Source organism: Varroa destructor, unplaced genomic scaffold (genome assembly GCF_002443255.2).
Source record: "Varroa destructor unplaced genomic scaffold, Vdes_3.0 BEIS01000001.1, whole genome shotgun sequence".
NCBI classification, from domain to species: Eukaryota; Metazoa; Arthropoda; class Arachnida; order Mesostigmata; family Varroidae; genus Varroa; species Varroa destructor.
In genome coordinates this window covers 62,321,999-62,347,712 of record NW_019211454.1, presented here as the reverse complement: position 1 = coordinate 62,347,712, position 25,714 = coordinate 62,321,999, and the positions used below count along the sequence as shown (strand labels likewise).

The 25,714-nt window shown below is 44.0% G+C and overlaps 1 protein-coding gene and 1 long non-coding RNA gene across 4 annotated transcripts; one reads left to right on the top strand and one right to left on the bottom strand.

Moving 5' to 3' along the window:
- Window positions 1-448: 448 nt before the first annotated feature.
- On the top strand, window positions 449-10,929 carry LOC147758938 (uncharacterized). The gene is made up of 2 exons (XR_015324628.1): window positions 449-581; window positions 10,288-10,929. It is a non-coding gene; the product is annotated as an uncharacterized LOC147758938 (long non-coding RNA).
- LOC111252497 (uncharacterized) lies at window positions 564-20,120 on the bottom strand. 3 transcript variants are annotated; one of them, XM_022810517.2, is made up of 12 exons: window positions 19,982-20,120; window positions 12,061-13,016; window positions 11,096-11,614; window positions 10,697-10,816; window positions 10,255-10,483; window positions 7,715-9,921; window positions 7,155-7,463; window positions 6,432-6,866; window positions 5,827-6,016; window positions 5,011-5,195; window positions 4,462-4,767; window positions 564-3,776 (listed from the first exon to the last, which is right to left on the bottom strand). In XM_022810517.2, the coding sequence occupies exons 2-10, from the start codon at window positions 13,012-13,014 to the stop codon at window positions 5,080-5,082; spliced, it is 5,079 nt and encodes a 1,692-aa protein (XP_022666252.1). In that variant the 5' UTR covers window positions 13,015-13,016; window positions 19,982-20,120; the 3' UTR covers window positions 564-3,776; window positions 4,462-4,767; window positions 5,011-5,079. The 3 variants fall into 3 exon arrangements, with proteins under 3 accessions (XP_022666252.1, XP_022666261.1, XP_022666270.1); XM_022810526.2 differs by having other exon boundaries at window positions 10,264-10,483; XM_022810535.2 differs by lacking the exons at window positions 564-3,776; window positions 4,462-4,767; window positions 5,011-5,195 and having other exon boundaries at window positions 5,874-6,054.
- Between the last annotated feature and the right edge of the window lie 5,594 nt (window positions 20,121-25,714).

Genomic DNA, 25,714 nt, shown 5'->3' with positions numbered 1-25,714 from the left:
TATATATAGAGAACGAGAGAAAGAGAGAGACAGAGAGAGAGATGGATAAAAACAAAGTGATAACGAACAGCTACAAAAATATCAAGGTTCATACGTACTCAAGGTGACAACCCAAGCTGCTGTTGGGAGTTTGACATAAATAGTAAGTTATTATCGCGTCATATTATAATATATCATGCTATATGTTATATGGGTTTATGACGACGATAGATATGCTACTCAAGCGACGCCTACTTCTTGATAAATACATTATTACATACTAATAGTATTTACGAGTCACCGCAGGTGTACCATAGCATTTCTAAATAAATAATTTCCTGTCCTATTCTCAAACGGCTTTGAAATTTTGTGATTGTATGATTATCAGTCGGGATTTTCAGAGTCAACAGCAATAATACACAGTAGAGTTAGGTTACTGGCGTAACTCTATGAAATGTTCAGATTTTTTTCAGATTGGCTGACAGCGCTTTTAACTTACACTGTGCAGACGGGAGATAACTCGCATCTCGCGGAAAAATACCATTCACCGCAATATTTTAACTAAGAAATAGACTGCCGCGGAGTCAAACATGATGAAACAAGTATGCTTTTCTTCATTTTCTCGTATCTGGTCATTCCCATTCGTCTAACAATTACATCAGCCAACTAAACAGTGATAATGTTGTTGTTGTTGATGTTTAGTTTAGATGGCGTATAGTACGATGAATTACGATAAGACAGGATTATCCACTCGGAAACGGGTAGTGCCAGGAGAGAGGAGAAAACACTCCCAAAGTCAGGCCCTAACACACGGTTCTGTATACATATTACATATATATATGTGTGTGTGGAAAGTCATTAGTTGGCTGAGGACGAGGGGCCGAGAGAGTTGACATGAAGTTTGCGCTTGTGTCTGTACTCATGTGTATGTGTGTCCATCTATACTTCTGTCTCATTTTGTCGCTATTTTTACAACCAAACCACGATCAGTACACTGTCAATATTTTTCTCGCTTTCGTGGTCATAGGTGACGGTATCCAGTCAACTTGGTCATGCACATTGATACCATACGGTCTACACAACTATATCATAATTATTCTTATTATTCTCATTATCCTATAATAACATAATTATAATTGTGATGATTGTTACATGACCACCGGAGCAATAATAATAATAATTATAGTAATAGTAATCATGGTAATTATAGTGGTATAATTAATAACTTAAAACGATTAATTGGTTCAAATTAGCGCTTAGTTGATGTATGCTTTTTCTATCATGATCGTCTTCGATCTTTCTCTTTCATTATTATAATTAATAATAATAATATTGTTTTATGATAATGCTCTACTGTTATATATATATATATATATATATATATATATATATATAGTACGAACAACAGCGGCATTCGTATACAAAATGCAGCCATGCGGTTCTGGTCATCGTTCTATAGTCACATATGCTTCTTCTCTATATTTATTCCGTATTTATATAGTCACATATCGCATTGTCTGTGGGTCGTTTCCTTGTTTGTGTGATGCTGTACAAAATAGGGATGGAGGTTGGGGTCAATTTTCCTAAGTCATCATAATAATTATTATAGCCATCGTTTATCATCGATACATTATATATATATATATATATATATATATATATATATATATATATATAGAATAAAAATAATCATTATTATTCTTATTGTTTTTGGGACATCGAGAAGACACCGCCGCTAAGACACAAGGATGCAGCCATCACTGTTGGGTAATCGGGGGCTCGAAGGCACCGAGGTTGTGGTTGTTGGCACACGGTCACGCCAAACACTACTCCTTTCGTCTTTCGTTACTTCGCTGCTTAGTTAACACTAAATACCTTTTTGCCGCTCTTCTTTCGACTTCATTAGTTGTTCTTCGTCCCATTGTTGTGTTCTTCATAACATCGTAAGATACTCATACTCACTCTCAGGTAAAGTTGTAAATGATTTAGGCTACTTTCAAAAGGGTGCAGGGTCAGTCATTCAAATAAACCATACCTCATTTGGTCAAAGGGGTGGAGGAAATGGGACTGGACAATGCAATCGTCATGAAACATCGGACAATAACGGAGCGGAGTCATTCTTTCCTTTTTTCCATCTCGATACAGCAAATCTACTTATAGTCGACCATACATTCGTAAATATATTCTCATCTCAAAAGAAAAAAGCAAAATCCTAGATTTTTAGTCGCCGACAACAAAATATTGGCGGTGACTGCGACACCAACGACCGCGCACAGCCCATCAACAGGGACAACTACACCGGTGCCTTTACAGCACTCGAACTTTCCGTGTGCCTTCTACATTTTTGCCTGTTTGCCTGGCTGGGTTGCCCTCACACAAAGACAACTACAATCAAATTAGGTCTCTCTCCCCTATATATATATATATATATATAATAAACTCTTTTTCACGTTGACTGGTAGATAGCTTTTTTGACAAAGCTGAAGAAACCACTTGCATCCTTGTTCCACTGTATGGGAGGAGGTTAAGTCAAGTCCACACGCATACACCGTCGGCAGTGCTTGCTGCGAGGACCCCAGCTCAGTTAACTAACAACATTATAAACGTTACTCTGTACAAGTAGAGTATAGGTCTAGAATTGTAACCATTTTCACTGTTCTACGTTTATTTACTGTCGAGGCAAAATGTTTGTCATTACAAATTAAATATTATCATTATTACCACTTCTATTTATATCAAGTGAGATTAGAGATGTATATAGTCTGCTCTTTCTGTACATTGCTATGTAGATAACAGAGAAATATATCAATAGACGTAATTTAATCGTTGGCGCTTCTCTCTTGGCGTAATTCCTAGCTTATGAACAAACTCATTTCTTTTTTCTTATGTCCTCCTCGCAGCAATCAGATCCAGACCAATGCCTGATGGACGCAACAGGAGACACGTCCATACTCAGGATATCTAGATAGACGTAAGGCATCAAATGGCCCTCAGATCTGGCGCCACACCGCCTCTAACCCTTCTGCCAGCATATACCCTCCTTTTTTAAACGGAAATAAATTTTAGGTCCAAGTTGACACAAGTTTACCTGGGCCGAGTATGATTATCCTCAACCGTATGGCCCGAAGCCATGGTATCTACCCTTAGCGGCAGCATTAGTTTCGGATCTAGCAGCGACTGTACCCAGGACGTGGATATGTAATTCCGCACAGACGCCATCACACACAACAGACCATTAAAAAACAGTATTTTCCATGCTAGAGGTAGGGCGGGGGCACAAGATCGGCCATATTTGTTGTGTTCAGTTTCTCGTCATCTTTATTCTCTCCGTCTCTTCGTCCTTAGTGTTTTTCTTGTCTCCTTTATCTGCAGCATTAAAGATTTAACGCGGCGTAAATATTCGTCTGGCACCACGCACCAGATCGTTGCGCTGCACCAACCATCGATCATATTATGGCTAGAAGCGTTCAATGACCTTCACATGCTCACATGCAATCTGACAATTTTCTCGGCGAAAAGACAATGAAGACAATGGAGAACAGGAGGCTCAGTACACATATCCTCCGCTTGTCCGATTCCACTCTGAAACACCTTTATCGATTCTTTTGCTTCATCATCTGAGCTCTTACTTTTTCCTCTAACTGGAGTGACCGTCCTTGCTTCCTGGCTGCTTATGTCCGTTGACGCTGTTGTGAAGCACAGAGGGTAGAAGACAAACCTCGACAATGTAATAGGAAGCAGACGCTGATCCACGTCTGCAGCTCGACAGCTACACCTTCAAAGGCACTGGCAACAACCTATTGCACAACCACGGGGAGAAAAATGGGGAACAAATCATGTCAGACTCGTACTTGTAGTAGATGTAACAACAGATGAAACCACAAAAAACTAGAATAGTGGACGCTTACTCGCATAGAGTAATTTTACTTATAGAGTAATTTTATGACTGCCATTTTCATGTTAATGCAGCAGCTTAGCTTTCTAACATAAACACTTGTTTTTTGTTAGCCAGAAACTGCTTTCAGCAATAGTAGTTAATTCTATGAACTGAAACTCTGAGCATCAAATTACTGCTGATAGAACCACGGGGTCTCTTTCTTTCACTTTGTGGACACTTTTCACTTCAGAGTTTATTGATTACTGCATGAAATAACGTTCTGTGTAACGATAAAAGAACTTAAAAAAGTTATGCAGTTATGTGCCGTTAGCTCTGGAACGATATGGAAGCATTAATTAAACCCCGTGACTTTAGAAATCTTTTGATTTTTTTTTTTTTTTTTTTTTTTTGACGACCAAATAAATCTAGACTTTATTCTAGTGTTGGTCGACTCCACTGACTAGTTTTTTGGAATAAGAGTATTTTTCGTGCGTATGAAATCAAATGCGAAAAAACGAAAACTCGTTGTCAAAAAACGTTCCAGAGTTACATCTGAACGCTAATTACCAAGTAAAATAATAAATTATGCGTTTATAGATACTCACTCGATGACGATTGGGAGACAATAGACTATGACAACTAGGAGCGGAGCAATCCGGAAGTCCTCCATGAGAATCGCCACCACCATTATGCGGGGGGAGGGGGGAGTGGTGTCGGGGCCAAAATGGCTGGCACAATCGGGTCGGTCCGCCTTCTTCGATGCTTAATGGAGGCCGATACCGTTAACGCCGCGGACGTTAGTTCCACGCCAAAAGGATCCCTCCTTTGTATATTTCCGAGTTCATCATCGTTACTAGGTTTCTTCGCATAGAATCCGTCTAATCTAAATATGTACACGTTCTAACTGAAAACTGCAGGAAATGTTTGAAAATAAATAAAAACATGTCAGATGCGATATCAATCATAATATTACTTAGTGGATAACCTAAATATGAAAAGTAGATACGCTCGATTTTAAGCTGGACCTTATCGTGTTTACGTCTGAATCCTTTTTCACCTAAAAAATTACTAAGCTGCTACTAAGAATAATGGGTATATTCTCGAGATACAAGACAGGATCTCGGTTAGCACTTACCTTACTTATAGAAACTTACCTATATAACAGCAGATTTCCCGGAGGAGTTAGGGGTGGCAGAAAAGTATCCAGTAGTTGCAATTTTCGTCTACTGTTTAACGATTTTTTGCGAGGGTTGTTGATGTCCTCCTGGAACCCCCGATGATTCGTCCATTTTTCGCTTCAAGCTTCCACCTGCACGAGTGCCACCCTCTACGGAATCAGCTGTAACAGAAATAAAAGGTGGCAATGTTATTTCATACTAAGTTAAAAATATAGTAAAATGCTGCAGCGGATAAGGATTTGTCTGGTTTCTCTGCATATCTAAACACAATAAGGTTACAGAAGCAAGACATGTTTTAGGTGCATTCACGTAGCACGTATCTTGTAGGCTTGAATTTATTCTTGGTATTGCCGTACTATGATATAAACATTAATATCAATTATCTTGAAAAAAACAAATGTAAAAACTGACTATTTTATTGTACATACTTTTTAAGATTTTTTCAAGATAAGCAACCTGAAACCTTTTTGTTTTCTCCAACACTAGACGAAGACTTACTATATGTTAGAGAAATAAGTCTTACACTTGCTTTTAATTCAGTGCCCGACATTCTTTGTTGAACCTTACCCTTTTGAATATAGATAGAAAAAACCGCCCCATAAATACTGTGTGCAAGTGCAGCAATATACTTTAAGGACGTATCGCATTTACCTAGCATTTTAAATTCCCACTCATTCTAGAGTGCAGTTTCTAGGCCTTCACGCTTGACGCGTGCGCACTATAAGCTTCCATTCAGCTTTTACAGTCGAAGAAAATCAGTTCACTGTGCTTGACAGTCATATGTCAACGTACCTGTCTTAACCTGCAGCTTGACTGTGGAGATAAGGTTGCCCTTAGGAAGCCCCACGACTTTAATCGTTTTTGGCGGTCCAGCTCCGCCTTGGCCTCTGCCCATTTGGGCAATACAACCACCCATTGCGTTATCCGAGCCTTCCGTATTTGAGAAAATTAACGTCAGCTTCGACGGCGAGCCTCCATTGGCCTACATCACATACCACCAGGAACACGACATAAATGAGACTGTAAGTCAAACGAAACGGTTGAACATACGACTATAATAAATAACCGACCTTCAAAATACACCGGCACCACAAGTAATAATGGCAGACACGGTAGCAAGGCATGGATATATACCTATGTATATATATGTACAGATACATTTATGCCTTCTTTTCCGGCAGTACAGCCCATTGGCATTGTTCTATGCCAACTTTTTTGCTACGCAAAATATTGGTGATTACTCGCGGTAACGACGTTCACTTGTTCATTAGTATTTCTCCACTTACGTGCATATAAGTTTGCACTGATAGACACTTAATTCGTCAAAGAGCAACACCGGGGAATAAACAGTAAACAAGACGAAAGAGACAGTGGCGATTGAGAAAAGAAAGACCCACCTGTAATCTTTGCTGAGGACTGGGTTGTTGCTGTTGTAGGTGATTTTGTTGAGGTTGCGTTAGGCCGGAGACGGGACTCGGCTGTTGTTGTTGGTGATTGCTGCTATTCATCGGCTGAGGTGTTGTTGCCGGACTTGGCGGAGCCATCATTGGTCCTCCTGGACCCATTCCACCACTCTGACCACCTACACTGCTGCCCTGCGAATCTGTGCCACCAGGACTCGGTAACGAAGGCGGTGTTGGCCCAGCGCTGCTTCGGCCATTGTTATTGTTGTGGTTATGGTTGAGATGGTGTAATGGGGACGTTGCACCCATCAGTGGTGGGTGGCCAGTGGGAGTATTCGGATTTCCTGAGGTTACACAGCTGTAGCCTCCAGGTGATGCTCGAGGGTCCGGTGTCGTAGCCGGAGAAGGCGACGCTGATGTGTTTAGAACCTGTTGAACAGTTTAGTCGAAGAACAAAGGCATTTGATTTAATTCGATGTTGGTTCTGTACGACAAAATGCTTCTCCGTTAATAAGGAAGACTTATGAAGGTGATGCTTATTGTCTGTCAAGCACTTTGTATTATTCGTAGTTCGCTAATTTCTTTAAAGTTTAAAGTTAGTGATACTAGTCAGCAAAACCATTTTAGATGTTTCGAAGCGAGTATTATAACCTCCGGTTATTGAGTACAGATAAAAGAGGTGTCCTTTAAATTGGTTCGATTATTAGCTCCACATACCTGTGGGGATCCTGCAACAGGCGAATGATTCGGGGAAGGTCCCCCGTGAGCCATTACATGGTGTTGCCGCATTACGCCAGGAGGCGGCTGTGAATGTCCGCCAGTAGCGCCCATGGGGCTTCCCATTGGCCCCATAGGACTGCCCATCTGACCCATGGGACTTCCCATTTGTCCCATTTGATTCGCCATTGGACTGCTGGCCATCTGGCCACCCAGCGACAACTGCCGGTTAACCATTTGTTGGTTTGCGCCGCCCATCTGTTGTTGCTGTTGTTGCTGATGTGTTTGTTGTTGCTGCTGGGGATGAGTCTGTGCGACGGAAGTACCGCAGCAAACAATGGAATAAGAATTAGTAGTACAAGCCAACTAACACTGCAGGCTAAACTTGTATATGTTAAATGAATGCGTGTATATGTTTTGGATAGATTGAGTTAATTACAATAATTAATAGAGAACTATTTTGTGCCCCGAGTGGGTTATTCCACTGCCGATTATAACCTAAGCATACCCAATGGTAACAAATTCTAAAATCAATTATGGCCTCGTGTTTTCTAACGCACCTGATAGGGTCCATTGGATACGGCGTGTTGCTGCTGAGTCACCATGCCAGCAGATATCGCTTGTTGTTGCTGCGCTTGTTGCTGCTGCTGCTGTTGTGGAGGTAGTTGCTGCTGATGTCGGTAGAGCATTTGCTGAGCTTGTTGTTGCTGTTGTTGTTGTTGCTGCGGCTGCTGAACGGGCTGCAAATGCGGCTGCTGATTCTGTTGCTGCAGAATCGGCTGCTGCTGCGCTTGCTGCGGATGCTGTTGTTGCTGCGCTTGTTGTTGCTGCTGTTGTGGCGGCATTCCCGGTTGTTGTACGCTCAGCTGTGGTTGTTGTTGTGACTGCTGGGCCGCCTGAGTTTGTGGCTGAATGCAGCCAGGCTGCATCATCCCCTGCGCCTGCATCTGCTGCAACTGCGGATGCATTTGCATACCGCCGGCTCCCGGCTGTTGTTGCATCGCCTGCTGCATCTGCATCGGCGGGGGCTGTTGCTGCGACTGCTGCATTGCCACCTGCTGTTGCTGGTTCTGCTGTTGTTGGGTAGCAGCCTGTTGCTGCTGTTGTTGTGGCGTCTGACCCGGGAACTGTACCGCCTGTTGCTGTGGCACCTGCTGCTGTTGCTGCATAACAGTCGACTGCTGCTGCGGATGTCCTTGCTGCATCTGCGGCTGGTTCTGCTGTTGCTGCTGCTGCTGTTGTTGCTGCTGCTGTTGCATTTGCAAAATTCGCTGCAACTGCATCTGTTGTTGAATGTTCTGCTGAGGCTGTCCAGCTGTGCCAGCAACTTGGCCAGGTTGACCTTGCTGTTGCTGCTGCTGCATGGCTAACCGCTGCTGTTGTTGCTGCATCTGTGGATGCTGTTGCTGCTGCATCGGCTGGCCCTGCTGCTGCTGCTGTAACTGCTGCATCTGTGGATGGCCCTGCTGTTGCATTGGGTGGAGACCTGCCTGTTGCGCATGCATAAGTCCCTGTTGCTGCTGCTGCTGCTGCTGCTGTTGTTGTTGCTGCTGCTGCAACTGCGCGTTCACATGCTGTTGCTGCATCATTTGTAGGCGCTGTTGAGGGTTGAGATGTGGTGGTGGGGGAGCTTGCTGCGGTTGTTGCTGCTGCTGTGGTCCCGGCTGTTGCTGCTGTTGTCCTGCTTGCATATGCTGCATCTGACCGGCCACCTGTCCCATCCGACCCTGTTGCGGTCCCATCGCTGGCCTCACTTGATACTGTTGCTGGTGTTGTTGCGGCGCCTGTTGATGCTGCTGAAGGGCCTGATGTGGATGTGTATGCATTCCCCCGGCAGGTGGTCCGCCACCGAACGACTGCTGCTGCGGCGCTTGCTGATGCTGGAGTCTGTACATCTGCTGTTGCGGCTGTTGTTGTTGCATAGCTTGCTGCATCTGCACTTGCTGCGGCTGCTGTTGCTGGTAGAGGCTGTTCTGCTGGGGATGGTGCATCTGCTGATGCACAGGCTGTTGAGCCTGCTGGGGCTGCTGAGGATGAGGCGCCATCTGCATGTGTTGCGATATCGGCTGCCCACCCATATGTTGGCCATGCTGGCCAACGTAATGCTGCTGTTGCTGCAAATGCTGTGGGTGCCCCTGTACATGCTGTGGCTGTTGGGGCACGTGCGGAGTCTGTTGGGGTTGCTGTTGATGTTGTGGCGGTATCCCAGCCTGTGGATGGCCCTGCTGAGCAAAGCGATGATCCAGGTCTGGGCTTGGCCTCCGTTCGAGCATATGGGCTAAGGAAGGATTAGCGCACTTCATCTGAGCGCGAGGGCCACCAGACGCAGCCTGCATCTGACTACCCATTGGACTCATGTGGCCGCCAGGCATATGTTGTTGCTGCTGGGGGGGCTGTTGCGGTTGCTGGGGGTGCTGTTGTTTTCGGTGGTTATCCGGGTCGGATGGAGGCGGGGTGCCGATAGGAAACCCCGCTTCCGTTAGGTCAATGTCCCCTTGCGAGAGCATCCACTCCTGCAGCGTGTCCAAATCCTCTTCGGACACTTCCGGCATTGCGCCGTCGAGAGGAGGCGTCGCCGTCGTTGACGAATTCTCAGCTTCTTTAAGTTCCTTTTCTCGCTCCTGCTCTTCGGCTAGCAATCGTCGCTGCTGCTGGACGACGCTCTCGATCGAGTCAGCAATTCGAGCCTGCATATCCTCATACTCACTCGCAGACATATTCGCTAATGGACCCGAGCCGCCAGTTCCACCTCGTCCCTTACCGCTTCCTGCAGTACCACCACAAACCAAAAAAAACACCCTTGGGTTATGTAACACTGCTGAGATCTCGCAGTCTCTGCATAGGTTCGATCATTCCTTTGCTGATAAAAAATAAAATTTACAACGTCGGTACAACACAACAGAACTTAGTCTCTCTACGGTAAAACAAGCATAGTCTAATGACCAAACCGATCATAAATGTGTGAACTAACTCAGCGTTCAAACTAAAAAAGTTACCCCGTACCAAGATACTGTCGAATATAATGCGTTATTATTGCAGGATGCCAGACGAAAAAATAAGAACTGAATTAAAACAGAAACAAAATAAAATGCTTCAGTACCTTGCTTACCCTTTGTGCTCTTTCCAAAGGAAGGCTGCACAGAGGAGGACGACGACGATGATGTTTGGTGGTTGGGTTTAGAGGATGCAGAACTTGTTGAGTTATTCATCGAGGGAATGACAGAATTTGGTGGAGCCACCGCGTTAGGCGACCGAAAACCCCCGGAACCGCTCCCACCACCCCCACCGCCAGGACCGCCTGGCCCGCCCACGCCCGAAACCGGATGCGGCTGAATAATTACGAATGATGTATTAGAATGATGTGGTTGTTGTTGTAGTCAGTTAAAGTGCATCTATCTCGTCTATACGGTAGCTTTAACAGTGGTTAATTCACCACATTGGAAATGATAGTTACAAGTAAATCTTTGTTAAAGCAAAGTTTTCCTTAGAATTTGGACAGTGAGCATATTACATAATAGTAATTAGCCAATCATGCAGCTCACCTTGAGGAACACATCATGTGAGGCATTGCCCGTTCCCACGTTGTTGCTGCCCATTAACGAACCGGGAGGGTCCGACCCATGTCCCATTGGGCCATTGGAATTTGAATGTAACGGACTCCCCTGATGTATAAACAAACGCAAAAAAACGAGAAACAAAAGAGAGCTCCAACATGTTATTTCCAATGCCTAAAGTGTTGTTTCAGTAATAAAGTATTATAAATTAGTTTCTGTAATTAATGCTATTTTCTTCCAATCGGTCGCAGTATTCCTTTCCCACAATATAATCAACTGTTTGTATGTCTTGAAGAGCTTTAACGGATAATCATCTGCGATCATTTTTCATATCCTTATCTTCCTCTTTATCCACAGCTGTTATCTCCTTATTGCTATTGCTTTTACCTGCTGTTGATTCGTGATGTGGTGGTGTGTACCGGGTGGAACAGGGGGGCCGAGGTGGGGGTTATGTCCCAACGGCGAGGGGGCTCCCGCCAACCCGGCGAGGCCCCCGTAACCCCCCGTGTAGCCCGTCGGTCCCGCCGTCGGGCCCGCCGAAGAGTTCGCCGGCGAAGACGTCGACCGGCCGCCGGGTGAGCCTGACGAGCCGGTCGCGCCACCTGCTGACGCGCTATTACCAGAAGCGGAGCCGCTTCCGATGTTCGAACTCTTCGAGCTGTTCGAACTGCCGGAACTGCTCAAGGTAGCGTTGCTGCTTGCACCTAACGCCGAATTCCCGCCGCTATGGCTGTTTGCACCGCTAGAACTTAGCGTATAATGATCCTGAGCAACCTGTACAGCTAGGAGGTCTAAATCAAGTAGTCGCGAGTCTCGGGCTGCCGCTAACCGGCTCAAACGCGCCGCCGCCTCCCGGGGCACGCTCAACGTGACACGCACGCTGTTCCACGGCTCCACTTTGGAGATCTGTACAAAAACAACAAAAATAGCAAGTAACAAAATATAAAGACATAAAAAATCGTTAGATTATGACAAGGCAAAAAAAGAACTAATGCTAATAGCATGCTCACCGCAGATTTCCTGACAAATATTAAACCGAAGAACCCTTATTTTTACACGCATATAGGCAGGTGTCAGGTGTTATTAGTGTATCTGGCCATAGTCCAAGCTTGACTCTAACCATGTGTCATTTCTATCTCACTCATAGTCATACCTTCCACGCATAGTTCGGTAAAATACACACACGCATTGGCAGCAGCAGAACTCAATTTGCCTTGCATGCTCGCCGTAAACGCTAAATGTGTCAGTCACAGTATTGTAAGTGGTCGACAACATCTATATGTTTATTGTGGTGATAATAGTGTTAGGCAAACAACTGTATTCCAACAAAAAAAGGAAGGAGATACACATACGTTGAATTTACCCCGTGTAGTATAGCTCGAGCTTTGTTTGGGCAGCAGCAGATGTTTAAGATTCCGGATGATCCTGTTGAGTTTGATAGGAAAATTGGCCTCACTGAGCGAGCCTTCACACGTGAGGCGAACTTGTTCACAGCCACCGCTGCGGTTAACAATGGAACTGGTGGCGCTATTTCGATGTTTCTCACTACCACAACCTGGGTTAGCGGTCGCGTCTACTATAATTGTAGTACTACTAACAATACCTGCTATTGCAGCAGCAACAGTAGCATTGGCCGTCGATGTCCTTCCACCCGCTTTGTGGGATAGCGATAGTCCAGCCTCGTTGTCACCGCGGAGGCTGTTTTCGTTGTAACTATTGCTGCTAATAACACTCCACTCTGTATTGTTGCTGTTGCTGCTATGGTCGTAAAGATCGGGCTGACAAGTGCGAGCGGGCAGTCCCGCTGCCGCAAACGCAGCTGTCGCACCGTCCAACGCATACGAGCCGAGCTCACAGAAACTTGTCGCACCTGCTCCAACTGCTGTAGCGACACCCGTGTCCACCTGTCCACTGTAGACTACAGGGTTCGTCCTGCTGGCAAAAGGAAGCTCGTTTTGTAAACACTGCCGAGGCGGCGGATGTTCTTGAAAATCTTCGGAAGATTGTTGTTGCTTGTATGAGAAGCAGAAATCAAAACAGCTTTCGTTGTTGTTGTTGTTGTTGTTGATGGAGTTTTTGCAGTTGCTGATACTACCGTCGTTTGCGCTGAAGATGTTGATGCTATCGCTGTTGTTGCTGCAGTTTCGGCTAGTTTCGGAAATGACAGAAGTTTGATTACAGAAGGTTCTGGCAGAAGGAGAAGATTCTTGCTTCGTGTCAACAACAATTACGTTGCCGCCCTGCGCCCGCGGTCTCTCCCGAAGGGAACAACCCGATCCGCCCGCTGCCCCGCAGCCCAAGCCCATGCCTGAAATCATCACAGCAGCAACACCATCAATGAGCAGACGAAAATGTACATCAACAACAACAACAACAACAACAATAGATTAGCATTCGTACACCCACCCCAAGAACCCACGTTCCCAATTCTCACCGAGGTCACGAGCCGAACCTTTTTTGGGAAAAATCGCATGCTTGCGAAGTTTTTGCTTCAAACAAAAAAGGCGGCTTCTGACCTGTTATATAAATGTGCAACCCAAGATGACCCCGCGATCTAAAGCACAGTAAAAAAACAGCGCAATAGTTGCCTGGGGTATTTAATTAGTTATTCACACTTTCGCAGGCAATAGATAAATGAGGAAAATAATAGCGCAGCACAGTGTGTCAACAAAATTTATAGAGTAATTGTGCCAGCAGTAGGAAAATTATCATTTTCCCAAGCAGGTGTTTAGCAGCCTTGCTTTATCCGACCATTTTGCCTCTGTTCGTCAGCAGGTTTGATAGCAGGCGTTAATGAGCGTATTATCTATGAACTATCGTGAAAGTGTGATTAAGACTTCCTCATCTAAACAATGACAAGGACAAAATAAGTATTGATCCCAGCTGAATTTCAGAAAATTGTCACGTCTACTAAATCTAGCGTGCATAATACGTATTGATTAACGCCTCTTGCAGCTGGTAACATTCTGCCTTTAAGGAAAAATAAGTGAAGCAACCGGTAACGTATATTGCATTCACGGCAAGGTACCGCGGTGATTCAACCGCGACTATTGAGCCAAATTTCGTAACACGGAAAAATCTCTTTTGAAACATCTCCAAAGTCACATAAGCAAGTGTGTTTTATTTGCAGAACCAGTTATGAGCTGGGCAATACGAATCTTCATTCAGATTAGCATGAGATTGGGATTAACTTTCAGTAAATTCAAGCAAAAAGATCTTAACATTTCTTTAAGTACTTTCTCTATACGTAGAGATCAAACAAATCTAATAGAGTCTACAATAATTGTTTTATCGTTAGATATGGATTTCTATATTTTGTTATAAATGGACGCTAGGTTAGCTTGTTAGAACACTCTGAGTAACAGCTTATTTTTCTTTGACGGCAGTCAAGCAGAAGAATGCCATAAGGATAGCAGAAATGCAGTTTAATGTAAACATATTTAACCAAAGACGTTAAATGTGTTTTTCTGGTCGCTTGTGAATAAATCACTCCTGATTGATGAAATCAATCGCGAAGTTGCGAAAAACTGAATAGCAGTGGCTGCAAACTGAGGGAAAGTCATACAAAGACTTGTTTAGTTCATTCATCTTTCGGGTATCTTTGGCTAAATAACAAAGAGTTAACAAGTTTTGTTTGGAAGGGAAACACTGTAATGTGCATTAAAAAGTCAATCAATTACGCTTATTCTGTCTGATTTAATTTCAACTAGACAAAGGTATATTGATAAGTATTTTTTGTTAACTACGAATGCTCACTGTTAGTGGGCATTAGGCTTATATGAACAAGTTGAAGGCACGGAGTAAATTGACGGCGGTTCTATTCATTTCTCTCGTATGTAGAAAGCATTAGAAAATTTCTGCCATTTCGACATTGAAAACGGTCAAAGATCGTTGTGGCTGATCTAAAAAGAGGACTTACGAGACGAGGCGCTCTTATCTTTCTCTCTTACTTACAAAATAAGTAACTCGTATATATCTTAGCAACCACTAAACATAGCAAGTTATTACATTTCAGTTGTGCTTTCTTCTTATATACGTTGTAGAGATTTAGTTTTTGAAAACGATCACTTGCTAACCACCACTGCTTTTCGGCCCTTGGTAACGCTTATAGAACAGGATGTTATTAATTCTTACTTATATGGGAATTTGTTTGACAAATAAATGTTCCTTCACATTCCATTACAGAACGTGTATATGTCCATCGAAACCATATTACCTTAGTGCTGACAAAAACCAATCGGAGGCTAAATGGTTCAAATGCGCTAGAAAATTAAACGATTTTATTGGGTCAATAAAATCGAAGGACATAGACCACGTATGGCTGGCTCTGTAGGGAACAAATGTCAGCGTTTTATTAAACCTTTTAACTATGCAAAAAGTGCGGAACCATGAATACTTTGACGATTTAATCTCGAAATAACAATTACGTAATCGCTGATTTTTCGCAGTGTCACCACTTAGGCACGTGATAAGAAACGTGTCAGACGTAAGTATTGCTCCTACTAGTATAAATTCATATAATATTGGCTTCCACAATTAGTAACAGCCAGATAATGTAGACGCATATGCTGTGAACATAGACTGCTCAGTACGTCCGTTCTATAGAATATATATATATCTTCCGTGTTTTAGTCTGACTTGTAAGTCACGCAATAAACATATTTTAAAATCTACAATGATTTTTTTCAAAAACAGATTTTGTAAAAGTTAAATTAAATACGAAAGGGCTTGATAGCGCTTTTATGTAAATAAAGTCACTTTCGGTGGACATAGGTGAAATGGCTTTTACGATAATTATATTCGCAATAAGACGAAATACGGAGGGCCGTAAGTTATTTGACATAAAAAACGATAATTAACCATACTTTAGGTATACTCAGAAACGCAGTACTGATGCCCCACTCAGTGTGAGCTGCAATACGTATTTAGCTGTGAATTTGTCAATCGTTACCTTTTTCCATGCTTACTTTTTAGGTCCAAATAAAACTGGGTACTACTCAATAAAAACCGACAGAAAGTGTGAAGAATAGTGTCGGCAAATATCAGCGGCAAGAGAATAGTTGTTTATGAGACAATTTAAAAAGCTCAAAACAGTGTCTATAACAGCAATGTACAGCCGTTCTCCTTGAAATCTACGTGTGAGCACTAGTGAGCAGTCATATGGAAAGAATACAAATAAATATGCCTATTTCCTAACATGGCATAGCCTTTCGTCAGATGACAATAACACAAGGAGGCCGGAGACACGCTGTTTGTTGAGAAGCACGCAAAAATATCGGAAAAGCTTCCATACAAGTAAACAACACAAGTAAAATACAACCAAAGTATAGAATCTCGTGAGTCATCACAATGACGATCTTCGTATTAAGGTGCAATATCCATGCCATAAACGTGTTTCGCTAATTAATTTTTTCGATTGAATACTATTACCCAATATTTCTGCAAATTGCAGCACATATGGAAGGTGCTCTATTCGATGATTTTGGTTTGTTATCGATGCCCGTTGACCTTAACGCTTAGATGATAATTTGTCGCTTTTTTATTAAAAAACAATAATATAAATCCTCTATGTAATCTATAAGGCATATAATTAGTTAGTGTGTTTATCGTTTACGACTCAACCAATGAGAGCCTAACATTGCTTGATAACGTACGAGAGTGATGTGCTATTTTCGTGTTTTGTCGTGAAGATGTACGAGCGAACAACAGCTGCGCTGTCGAGAAAACCTCCAATTGTATTCAACAGGCGATTAATCAACTGTGCGCGGATAAAGAAGGATGGCAGGAGGGCGGAGTGAATGGTGTTGAGCAGCAAATGTAAAAATGAAATTTTCAAGCGTTGCAGCAGCTTACTAGTGAAACTATATACAAAAATATGATTGTACGATTGCTAGAAACGATTTCCATTGCTTTTGTCGCAAGTTTAACATCCGCACAGTAATAGTAAATACAACACGGATCACTAACGCATTGAGTTGAAACAAAGGCAAATAATTTTTCATTTATAACGGATCACATCTGTTGTCGCAGTTGTGGTTAGGCACCAATGGGGAGTGTCACAATTACAAGAATGATAGACACTTCACTAAATATATATATAAACGTAGATACAGCGGATTGCTACATGTGTCCCTCATTTGGCTTTTTAACTTAAAACGAAATCGCCCTACAAGAAAAAGAAAAGTGCTGGTTTGTCGTTTTTTGGCAGAGGGTTTACGTGTACCTGCGTGTGTATGCGTGTGTGTGTTTGTGTGCATAGAGTAATTTTCGTTCGATCTTTTCGATTGTTGTTGGCGCGCGCGCAATACTACGCAACGCCATCGTTACTGCTGCTCATGCTGTTACTGCCTGTAGCATAGTCAGCCTGCCGGTTGTGACGCTCTGTGGCAGTGGGACGGGTCGGGTCGGGTCGGGACAGGGCATCAACGTCATCTATGTGCGATTATGATGCTATGTTTCGTGAACCAGTGGCGCGGCGCGATGCGGCACTCTACCACACCGCTCCGTGAGCGTCACAGCCAGTCACTACGTTACATTAGTTGGGGTGGGAACGGAACTGAGGGCTGGACCGGCAGTTAACCAGCCAATCTTTGGCGAGGAGTTCGAATTTGTGTGTATGTGTGCATGTGCTCGTGTAAATGTATATATGTGTGTATGTGTGTGAGTTTGTGTGTGTGTGTGTCTGTGTGTGTATGTGTGTGTGTGCGTGTGTGTGTGTGTGTGTGTTAGTATGTGTGAAAGTGTGTGTGTGTCAGTGAGTGAGCGTGTGTGTGTGTGTGTGTGTGTGGTCGTGGTGTTTGTGTGTGCGTGTATGTGTGTGTGCATGCGTGCGATGCGTACATACGTTGTAGATTTGGCTGCAATCTAATACTGGGTGGTTGTAGGGACAATTGTATTTTGTTCAAGTCAAATAATTATTGTGGAAAATTATTTACGGGAGTAGGGCTGACATGAATAAGTAATATAATGACATGAATAAGGCTGACAGTATACAATGAGACACGAAAAGCTAGTCTGACGATTGGTCTGAGTGTTTTCGTAGGTTAACTTCGTTATCTTTCATTAGAATTTTGCTGTGTTATTCATTTTTTTCAAATCGTTACCTCGTCATTGCGCCAGCACGTTTTTTCAACACCGACGTAGCAAACCCTAATACTTAACAACAAACAGCTTTCACTGTCTGTTAGTTGCCGTTACCCGGGCCCTCAAATATTCCAACCATCATCGTGCCGTCACTTTTGCCATTGTCAGAACACTCTAAAGGCTCTTCCCCGTCGCTGATTCGTTTACTCTTTCTCCCTTCTTTCTCTCTTCTGCTACCCACTCAGATCCAGTGGCACCCCACGCTGCGTGGATGGGGGTCTGTTCGAGAGGGAGCGAAGTGAGCACCCGAGCTGGCTGTCAGCTAGCTAGCTAGCAAGCCTGCCTGCCTAACTACCGGCTGCTGCTGGCCTTCGAGGTTGCGCATAAACATTATACATAGCTAGGGAAGCTAGAGGAGCCTTCATTTTCGCTAGGTGACAAACGATGTCCGCCAGTGTTTGCAGATTGCGGCAGTAGCGAGGTCGACTGCGGCAATACCAATCAGTGGCAACCAGCGGTGATGCATGTTGTTGCAGCGAAGTCGGTTACCGCCTAGCTGCTGCTGTTGCTGCAGCATCGGCTGATAGAAACCAGGATCAGGAAGTTAACGCCGGCGGACGAAACGGATGGCAAATCGATCGACACACGGACGGACGGACCTCTACCGTCACCGGATGGATGCTTGTTACACATCCAGCAGCTCCGACAGCAACGGCACCGACGCCGCTTGTCACTACCGCCGGCCGCCGTATTATCACCCGCTCCTGGCGCCGGTCTTCAATTCTACCGTTGCTGCTTTCTGCTGATGCTATGGCTGGCAGGTAGCAGTTGGTGAATGCTGTTGGCAGCGGCTGCTCGCGACCGACGCGACAAGATGTCGTTCCACTCAGTATCGGCAGCTGGACTCATGAAGGTGGCAGCAGCGGCGATCTGAGAAGAAGATGCCGCCCTCGTCACAAAATGAGAGTAGAGCAAAAACTTTGAAATTTTTTAAGGTTTGGACCGTCCGATATTTACTGACAGCTGGCCGACTAACTGATTGACATAGCATGTTGTACAATTCTAGTAACATATTAACGCCCCAGAGACAAATAGGCGTAAACAAACGCTCCGTAATTATATATATTCAAGATGTTTGCGAATGCCACTGGTACTTCGGTTCCGGGACTACGAGAGTAACTACGGGCGGAAAAAGGGCAGCTATTCGATTCGACAGCGTGATAGAACACGCTTGATAGCGCCGCCGTCTTCCCCCGCATAATCTCAGTTTGCTTTACACTTCCTGGCGGCCTGCGATCGGATGGCGGGCAACGGAAGGCTCCGGGCCAACTTGTTGTCCTCACGTTCTACCGAGGTTTGATTAGCTAGCATCCGCGAATATGACCGACGGCAGCATTTTCGTTCTTGTCGCTGCTGCCGCCGAAGTCTCAGCCACGGTCACCAATGGTGCCGCTCACACACAGTTAGTCCCTGCTGCATTCCCTACCTCACCACCCTCACCCGACAACTCACTCCTGCTGCTAGTATAGCTCGGCCTCGTTGGCCCGGCTTCTCCGGCCTGGTGTCGTCGTTAACTGAGGCTAGTCAAGCGACCAGCCAGCATCGTCGCCACTGTAATAACGAACACGGGCAGCGCATCACGGCGCAACATCTGTTGTTGTGTGGCGATGATCTCAGCGAAACGCATTCTACTAGTAGATAGCCACAGACGTGCACATGAAACACAAAACCGAAACATTTTGCCTGTCCTGTGTGCATAAAGCCTAATATCATTTTTATTCGCTCGAAATATTGCCGTTATCGCTGTTGTCGTCGTCGTCGCAGAGCGAGCCATCCGTAATCGGTCAACCGACTGACCCGACATGTCAGTGCTGTGCAACACATCACAATATAAATTACGTTCTGCATTTTATCCGTTGCGCACAGTTGTCACACGCACACGTGGACAACGTACGTTATATATATACACACACACACATATATATATATATATATATATATATATATATATATATATATGCCGTAGCAGCAGGTATTTGCTACAGTCGGCGTGTGATGACAAATTGAATCGTGAGAGTTATGTAGTATACAGTTTAGTTCTACCTATTAGTAAAGCTAAAAGTACTACCATAATTAGCTAATAGTAGCAATGGTATTATCGTTATTATTATCGTCAGCAGTAGCACTTACCCTGCCTGCTAGCAGCGAGCAGCGTCGGGCTCTCTCATGGCGTTCGTCCCGTTGTTTTGCAGGGCAAGGGGCTGCCAGCCATGGGTTCACGGGCGCTAGCCGCTGCGTCCCGTCCCGGACCAGCCACCACGACCACTGCCGCCCTGCTGCTGCTGTTGTTGTTGTTGCTGCTGTTGCTGCCGTCTGGCTCCGAGTCCTCGTTGCCGCTTCGTCCTCCCGCCGCTGCTGTTGGAGCGACAACAACGACGACGGCGGCTGCGGCGCAGATGACGACAAAGGCCACAGTCACCAGTATCAGTACTAGTTCTAGTGTGTACTAGTAGGACTAGCAACAGTAGCGCACATTATTATTCTAGCATAACAGTTCCCTGCCGCTGCGCCGCCGGTAACGGCGGTTAGTAGTACCTACCTACAGCCACAACCTAGCAGTTACCAGCACAACTCCAGGTCGTAAGGAGTAAAACAATTATTTCTGTTGCTGCTGCTGCTGTTGCACAGCACCCGCTTTCGTTATTGGTAGTGCTATTGCTGTTACTGTCGCCGTTTATGCTGCTGCTGCTGCTCGATCAATGCTCGATGATACGACGTTGCTGCTTGAGCAACAACTGTTTGGAGGACTGCTGCTGCTGCTGTTGCAGTAGAAGTTCTTGATTCTTTCGTAGTAGCAGTTGCGGTTATGGCTAGAATAACGCTGCTAGGCCAAGTAGTAAATAATCGTAGTAGAAGCAGTAAAGCTTGACGCAGTTGTACCACTGCGACAAATCTACTTGCTGCTATTATTGTTATTATTGAGCGAGCGAACGACCCGCGATGCGAGTTGCCCAGCCAGCGACCGCTGCTGCTGTTGATGCCGGAACCAACTGCTAGTGCAGTAGCACCGTGCTGCTGCTACAGATTGGCCTGCAAAGCCAGGCAAATTGCCTGCCTGAGCACGCCGTCCGGCCACCTGCCTACACGCACAAAACGCAACGAACGAACGACCGTATCGTTGTCCGGCTGGTCAGGTCTGCTCGTCCGTCCGACCGTCCACTCGTTGGACGATACACACGTCTGATCGACTGCGGCTGCGGATGATGTTGGCCACTTCTCGACTTGCTGCTGTTACCGCCGTTGACAACGGCGACGACGACGGTGGGGCGAACCACCAGCCCAATATCACCAAGCAACAAACGAACCAACGAATCAACCAGACAATCCAGTGTAAGCGACACAATGAAGACCACGGCGACGACCCACAATCAATCCACTGCTGCTGCTGCTGTTTTAGCTGTTTCTGGCCCCGCAAACACACACTGGAAGAGTACGCGGAGATTCGAGGGACAATGTCTCGCTTCGGACTCGGCCCGCCCGCCCGCCCGCCGTACAACAACGACCGAACGCACCACTAACAACCAAACGGACACGAAATCACGGCGACGGCGACGAGCCAACACTAAGTCAGACAGCACTTCGAGCTAGCCAGCGAGCCAGCCAGCCAGCCAGCTCTGTTCGTCGTCGTATTCTTCTCCTTGTTCTTCGTTCACCAGCAAAGTAACGAACGAACCGACCGATCGAGCGACCAAGCAAGCAGGCATCCACTCTCTGTGTGTACAACATAAACTACGGCCAGCAGGCAGGAGGCAGGCAAGCCACAGTTAGCCTCTCACAGGGCGGCCAGCATAAAGCGAGCAACAGAGGCAGACACAGGCGCCCTCACTAGGAAACGAACGCAGATCGCGTCTTCGCAAGCGCTCGCCAATGAACGCATTAGCTGGCCGGAATCAGAGCGGCGGGCGGTTCGCGGACGGCCGCTGGGGTCGACGACCCCTGCCGGTGGCGCTGGAGCAGCCGATCGAGCTAAAGCACCTAAAGAGTGAGCTAGCCGCCAAAGAGCTCCGGCGAGGATCAGCGGGCTGCCAGCGCCTAGCTAGTTGGTGCCTGTTGGTGAGCGGTGAGCACTGCCGCCGCCGTTGCATCAAGCAGCGCCAGCAGCAGCACAACCATCATCTCGACCGGCCGCCGCAATGAAAGAAGGAAACCGCCGCTGGCAGAGCGGCCAGCAGCAAGCGAGCGAGCAAGCGAAATCGACTGGAGTGCTGGAGCCGAAGCTGTCGACGCAAACAGCGAGCCGGGCAGAGCTCAACAGCCAGCGGAACTACTGGCAGAATGACTCCGATACGTTGATAGAAAGGATGGTCCGAAGAACGGGCAGAACAAAAATTAGGACGCTGATGATTTTTTGTTTTTTTTTTGTCTTCTTCCTTATTGTTCGAAACGCCTTTTTAATTTTATGTGCGATATGTAACAACGTTCAAGATAAAGGGAGAGCAATGATTACAGGAATTTACTTTAACCGAAAGCTATCGCGCAGTAAAGAACTCAGTCATCCGTATTCATTTAGATAGAAACACACCTAATATTGACTTTCTTGAAATTTTGAAGGAATTAAAGGTACGCAATAATGTCGGACAAGCGTAAAATGTCACAGGTCAAACAGATTTACATGATTTTAGAAGTAAAAGCTACCGCTAGATAATTAACTATTTAAGAACCATAATCGGACAAGGTGAGCGAAAGACAGAAAAGCTGTCTTGTATTGTTTGACAATGCTGTTGTGTCGACCTGATAAAAAAATGTGTTCAGCATCTCAAAAAGATACGCTCGTTATTGTCGTTGTAATATTATTGGCGTCGTTGCAGCTGTCGCAGCCATTGGTTTCTCGCTGCAATCTTTTTCCTGCCTCATCCATTGCTAAAAGGTAGCCGCAGCAGTGACGAGCGGCTGCTAAAGGGGCATCCCACCTTTGGGTTATGTGGGGCCCCATGTTAATAAGTCACTAGTGATGATAGTACGAGCCAAATCATTCAAAAGCTCACATTCATCACGTTTTTCTTTTAGCCTCACTGTAAGCATTCATTTCAAACAAACACGAGTTAAGTCAATGCATAGGTGTGCCAAAATAAGTAATCATGTTTAATGAATATCCAAGCAACTATTGAGCAACAATTAGAGCATAAGATTCAAAGATACAATTAGTACTTCTGTGGCGCATATTTAATAATTGCATAAAATGAGCCATGAATTTCTGCCTAAAGCAATAAGAGAATTTTAGCTCTAGTTTAGACTTAGTGTCTGTGAAACCGTACGTAGCAATTATTATCGCGAAGCCCATCGGTGGTTTTTTACAGTTGTAACAAAAAAGTATTTGCTCGTATTATTTAAAAAATACAAGCATAATATTCCTCCTTTTTATTACAAGCATTATGCCTTCTGACATAGGAAGCACGTTAATCATCGATAGTTGGACCTTCCAATTATTTGTCTTTTACTTGCTTTTGATTTTCGCTGCAGGTTAGCGAGACTGCGATCCTTCTCTTGGTCTTCGACTGCCTTGCGAATTATATATTTATAATTGCTATGCATTTTATTTTCTACAACTATTTCCATTCTAAGCGGTCTTTTATTAAAACGAAATTTTTAGGCTTCTTATTTGTGGGTTGCAAGATATTTCAATAAGCTTCATTTAGCTCATTGAAATTGACTGCGATAACATGGTAGACAAATTTTCTTTACTAACAAAATTTCTTAACAAAAGGTCATAATTTTTCTGCTAATATGTGAATAAGTGAATAATCGGTAAGCATTATATTAACAATGCATGAAAAATGTTTTCCCTAATTACTTTTTTATTTTCTTTTTTATAGTACTTTAAACCGTCACTTGTCAGGAATGCCTACAGCAAATCCTAAATTCTAATTAATACAGTCTCTTTAGTAAAAAGCTTCAATTAATTGCTCGTATGATCGTAGTACTAACAAAAACCTGATAACAAAAAACATACACAATATTATATGTCAGGCTTTCAAATTTCCATACTTGGGTACGATTAAAATATCATCGTAAATTTACAATTCTGTTATTTGATGTCACGTCAATATCGTAATAGCTAAGATTGAAAGTTTGACGACCTTATCTTCGTCTTTGTGTTGCGTTACTCACTCTTGTGAAATGCGACTGGTTCAAATTCCCCAGTGACCTGATCCAAATGCATCGTTAACTCTTCAGCAAGTCTTAGGGAATCATTGCTTCGAATGACCTACTACTCAAAGTCGTTTTTTTTAGAAATTTAACCTTTAGTACGTATTTGCAGAGAAGCATTGATTATGCACCACTGTTAATTAAAATTATATGTTTGGCAGCATCATAATTAAAAATGTTCACATTAGTTCGCGTGGGACTTTACAAAAAGAGGCATCGATTTGAAATCACCCGCCCTTTCCGAGTCGATTTTCACTTAAATATGTTTTTTTGAAAACATAGAGCGGTAGCGATCGCCATGTGCTAGTGAAAAACCTAATATAAAAATATGCGTATGAATGAATACGTATGTTGTAGGGTGCTTGGGCACTAGGGTAATTTAATTAAAGCGGGCGAATAAACGCATTTATGAAATGCATGGCGTTCGCGGAGAGAGAAATTCGTGGCGAGAGTAGATTAATATGTAGACATTCCCGTGAGCGAAAGTCGACGCTCGATGTCTGGGTGGTACAGGGTATAGTACATTAATGTCTTGCCGGTTTGAGAGTGAAACATGATGAGATTCATTGGAGGTTAAAGTTCATTTAAACGTATGCAAGATGGTTGCCTACATTTGTTTAGAAGCTGATTTATTTTGAAAAGCTTATGGGAAAAATTGTCCATATAGTTGGTATGGGGTATTATAATCGAAATAAAATTATTGGTGTGATACGTGAAAAAATATTTTCGATAGAGTTAACTATGCATTGGTGTCCGTGCTCCATTCAGCCTTGTCAGGTATTAGCAACTTTACTGGATTTTGGGTTGCCAATTCAAGTACATATTCACAAATTGTACGGCATTTAATAGAAAGACATATCTGCTTATCACAACCACAATAATACTACCCATTTTTACTTTCCACATTGTTTAGCTAGAAAATCTGTGATTTACAGAACCGTTGTTGATATAGCAAATGTATATAGAACAGAGTTATGTCAGTCGTTTTTCCCACTTTTAATCGCGTGCTCACATGATATAGGCGTTCATTATCAGCGTCCGCAAAGACATTTAACTTCATCTATATGTGCTTTTTGAAATAACAATTCCAATAGTTCATCGCTACAATGTAGTGAGACTGAAATGCTAAATGGGAAGCACTAGGAAACAACGGGTCTATGTAGTCACTGTAGGATTCACTTCCGTCTGTACATACCCACTTATGTTAAGAATCTTCAGAATAAAGCTAAATCACGAAATTTAGGTAACAGTTTTTTTAGAAAAATTGCTTAGTAAATTGATCGATACCCCAATAAATAAAATATTTGCAATGAGCTCAGTAGGTGCGAAAGAAGATGCCCTTGTGGGGCTCAAATATAAAAAATTTTCAAAAATCGGGCATATTGTCTAAGTTAACTAAGGTAAGTCTATTAGAACGATAATGTAAATAAAATCCACCTGTGAAATAAATTTTTTTAGATCAATTTTACTATATTCTGAGCATACCTGACACCCATGAAAGCACACATAGCTCAAAACCTTTGTTAACCATTCTGTTGTCCTTCAAGACTGCAAGTTCTGATCTACGTTAATGTCATATGACTCAAGTAGAGCTGTAACTGACCGCAGTCTGATTTTTCCTACAAAAAGTAGAGCGATCACGTCTGTGTGCTTACTATATATCACTAAAGTCACGTGCTACGATTGGTTTGGACTTGTATCAGCTGAATTACGGAT

What these genes read in the sequence shown, in the direction of transcription:
- LOC111252497 (XM_022810517.2), bottom strand. Translation starts at nt 13,014, where the DNA reads ATGGGCTTGGGCTGCGGGGCAGCGGGCGGATCGGGTTGTTCCCTTCGG. An exon ending in ACATCACGAATCAACAGCAG is followed by an intron (nt 10,817 to 11,095) that starts GTAAAAGCAATA and finishes TTTATACATCAG; the next exon opens with GGGAGTCCGTTACATTCAAA. An exon ending in GAGCACAAAGGGTAAGCAAG is followed by an intron (nt 9,922 to 10,254) that starts GTACTGAAGCAT and finishes GTGGTACTGCAG; the next exon opens with GAAGCGGTAAGGGACGAGGT.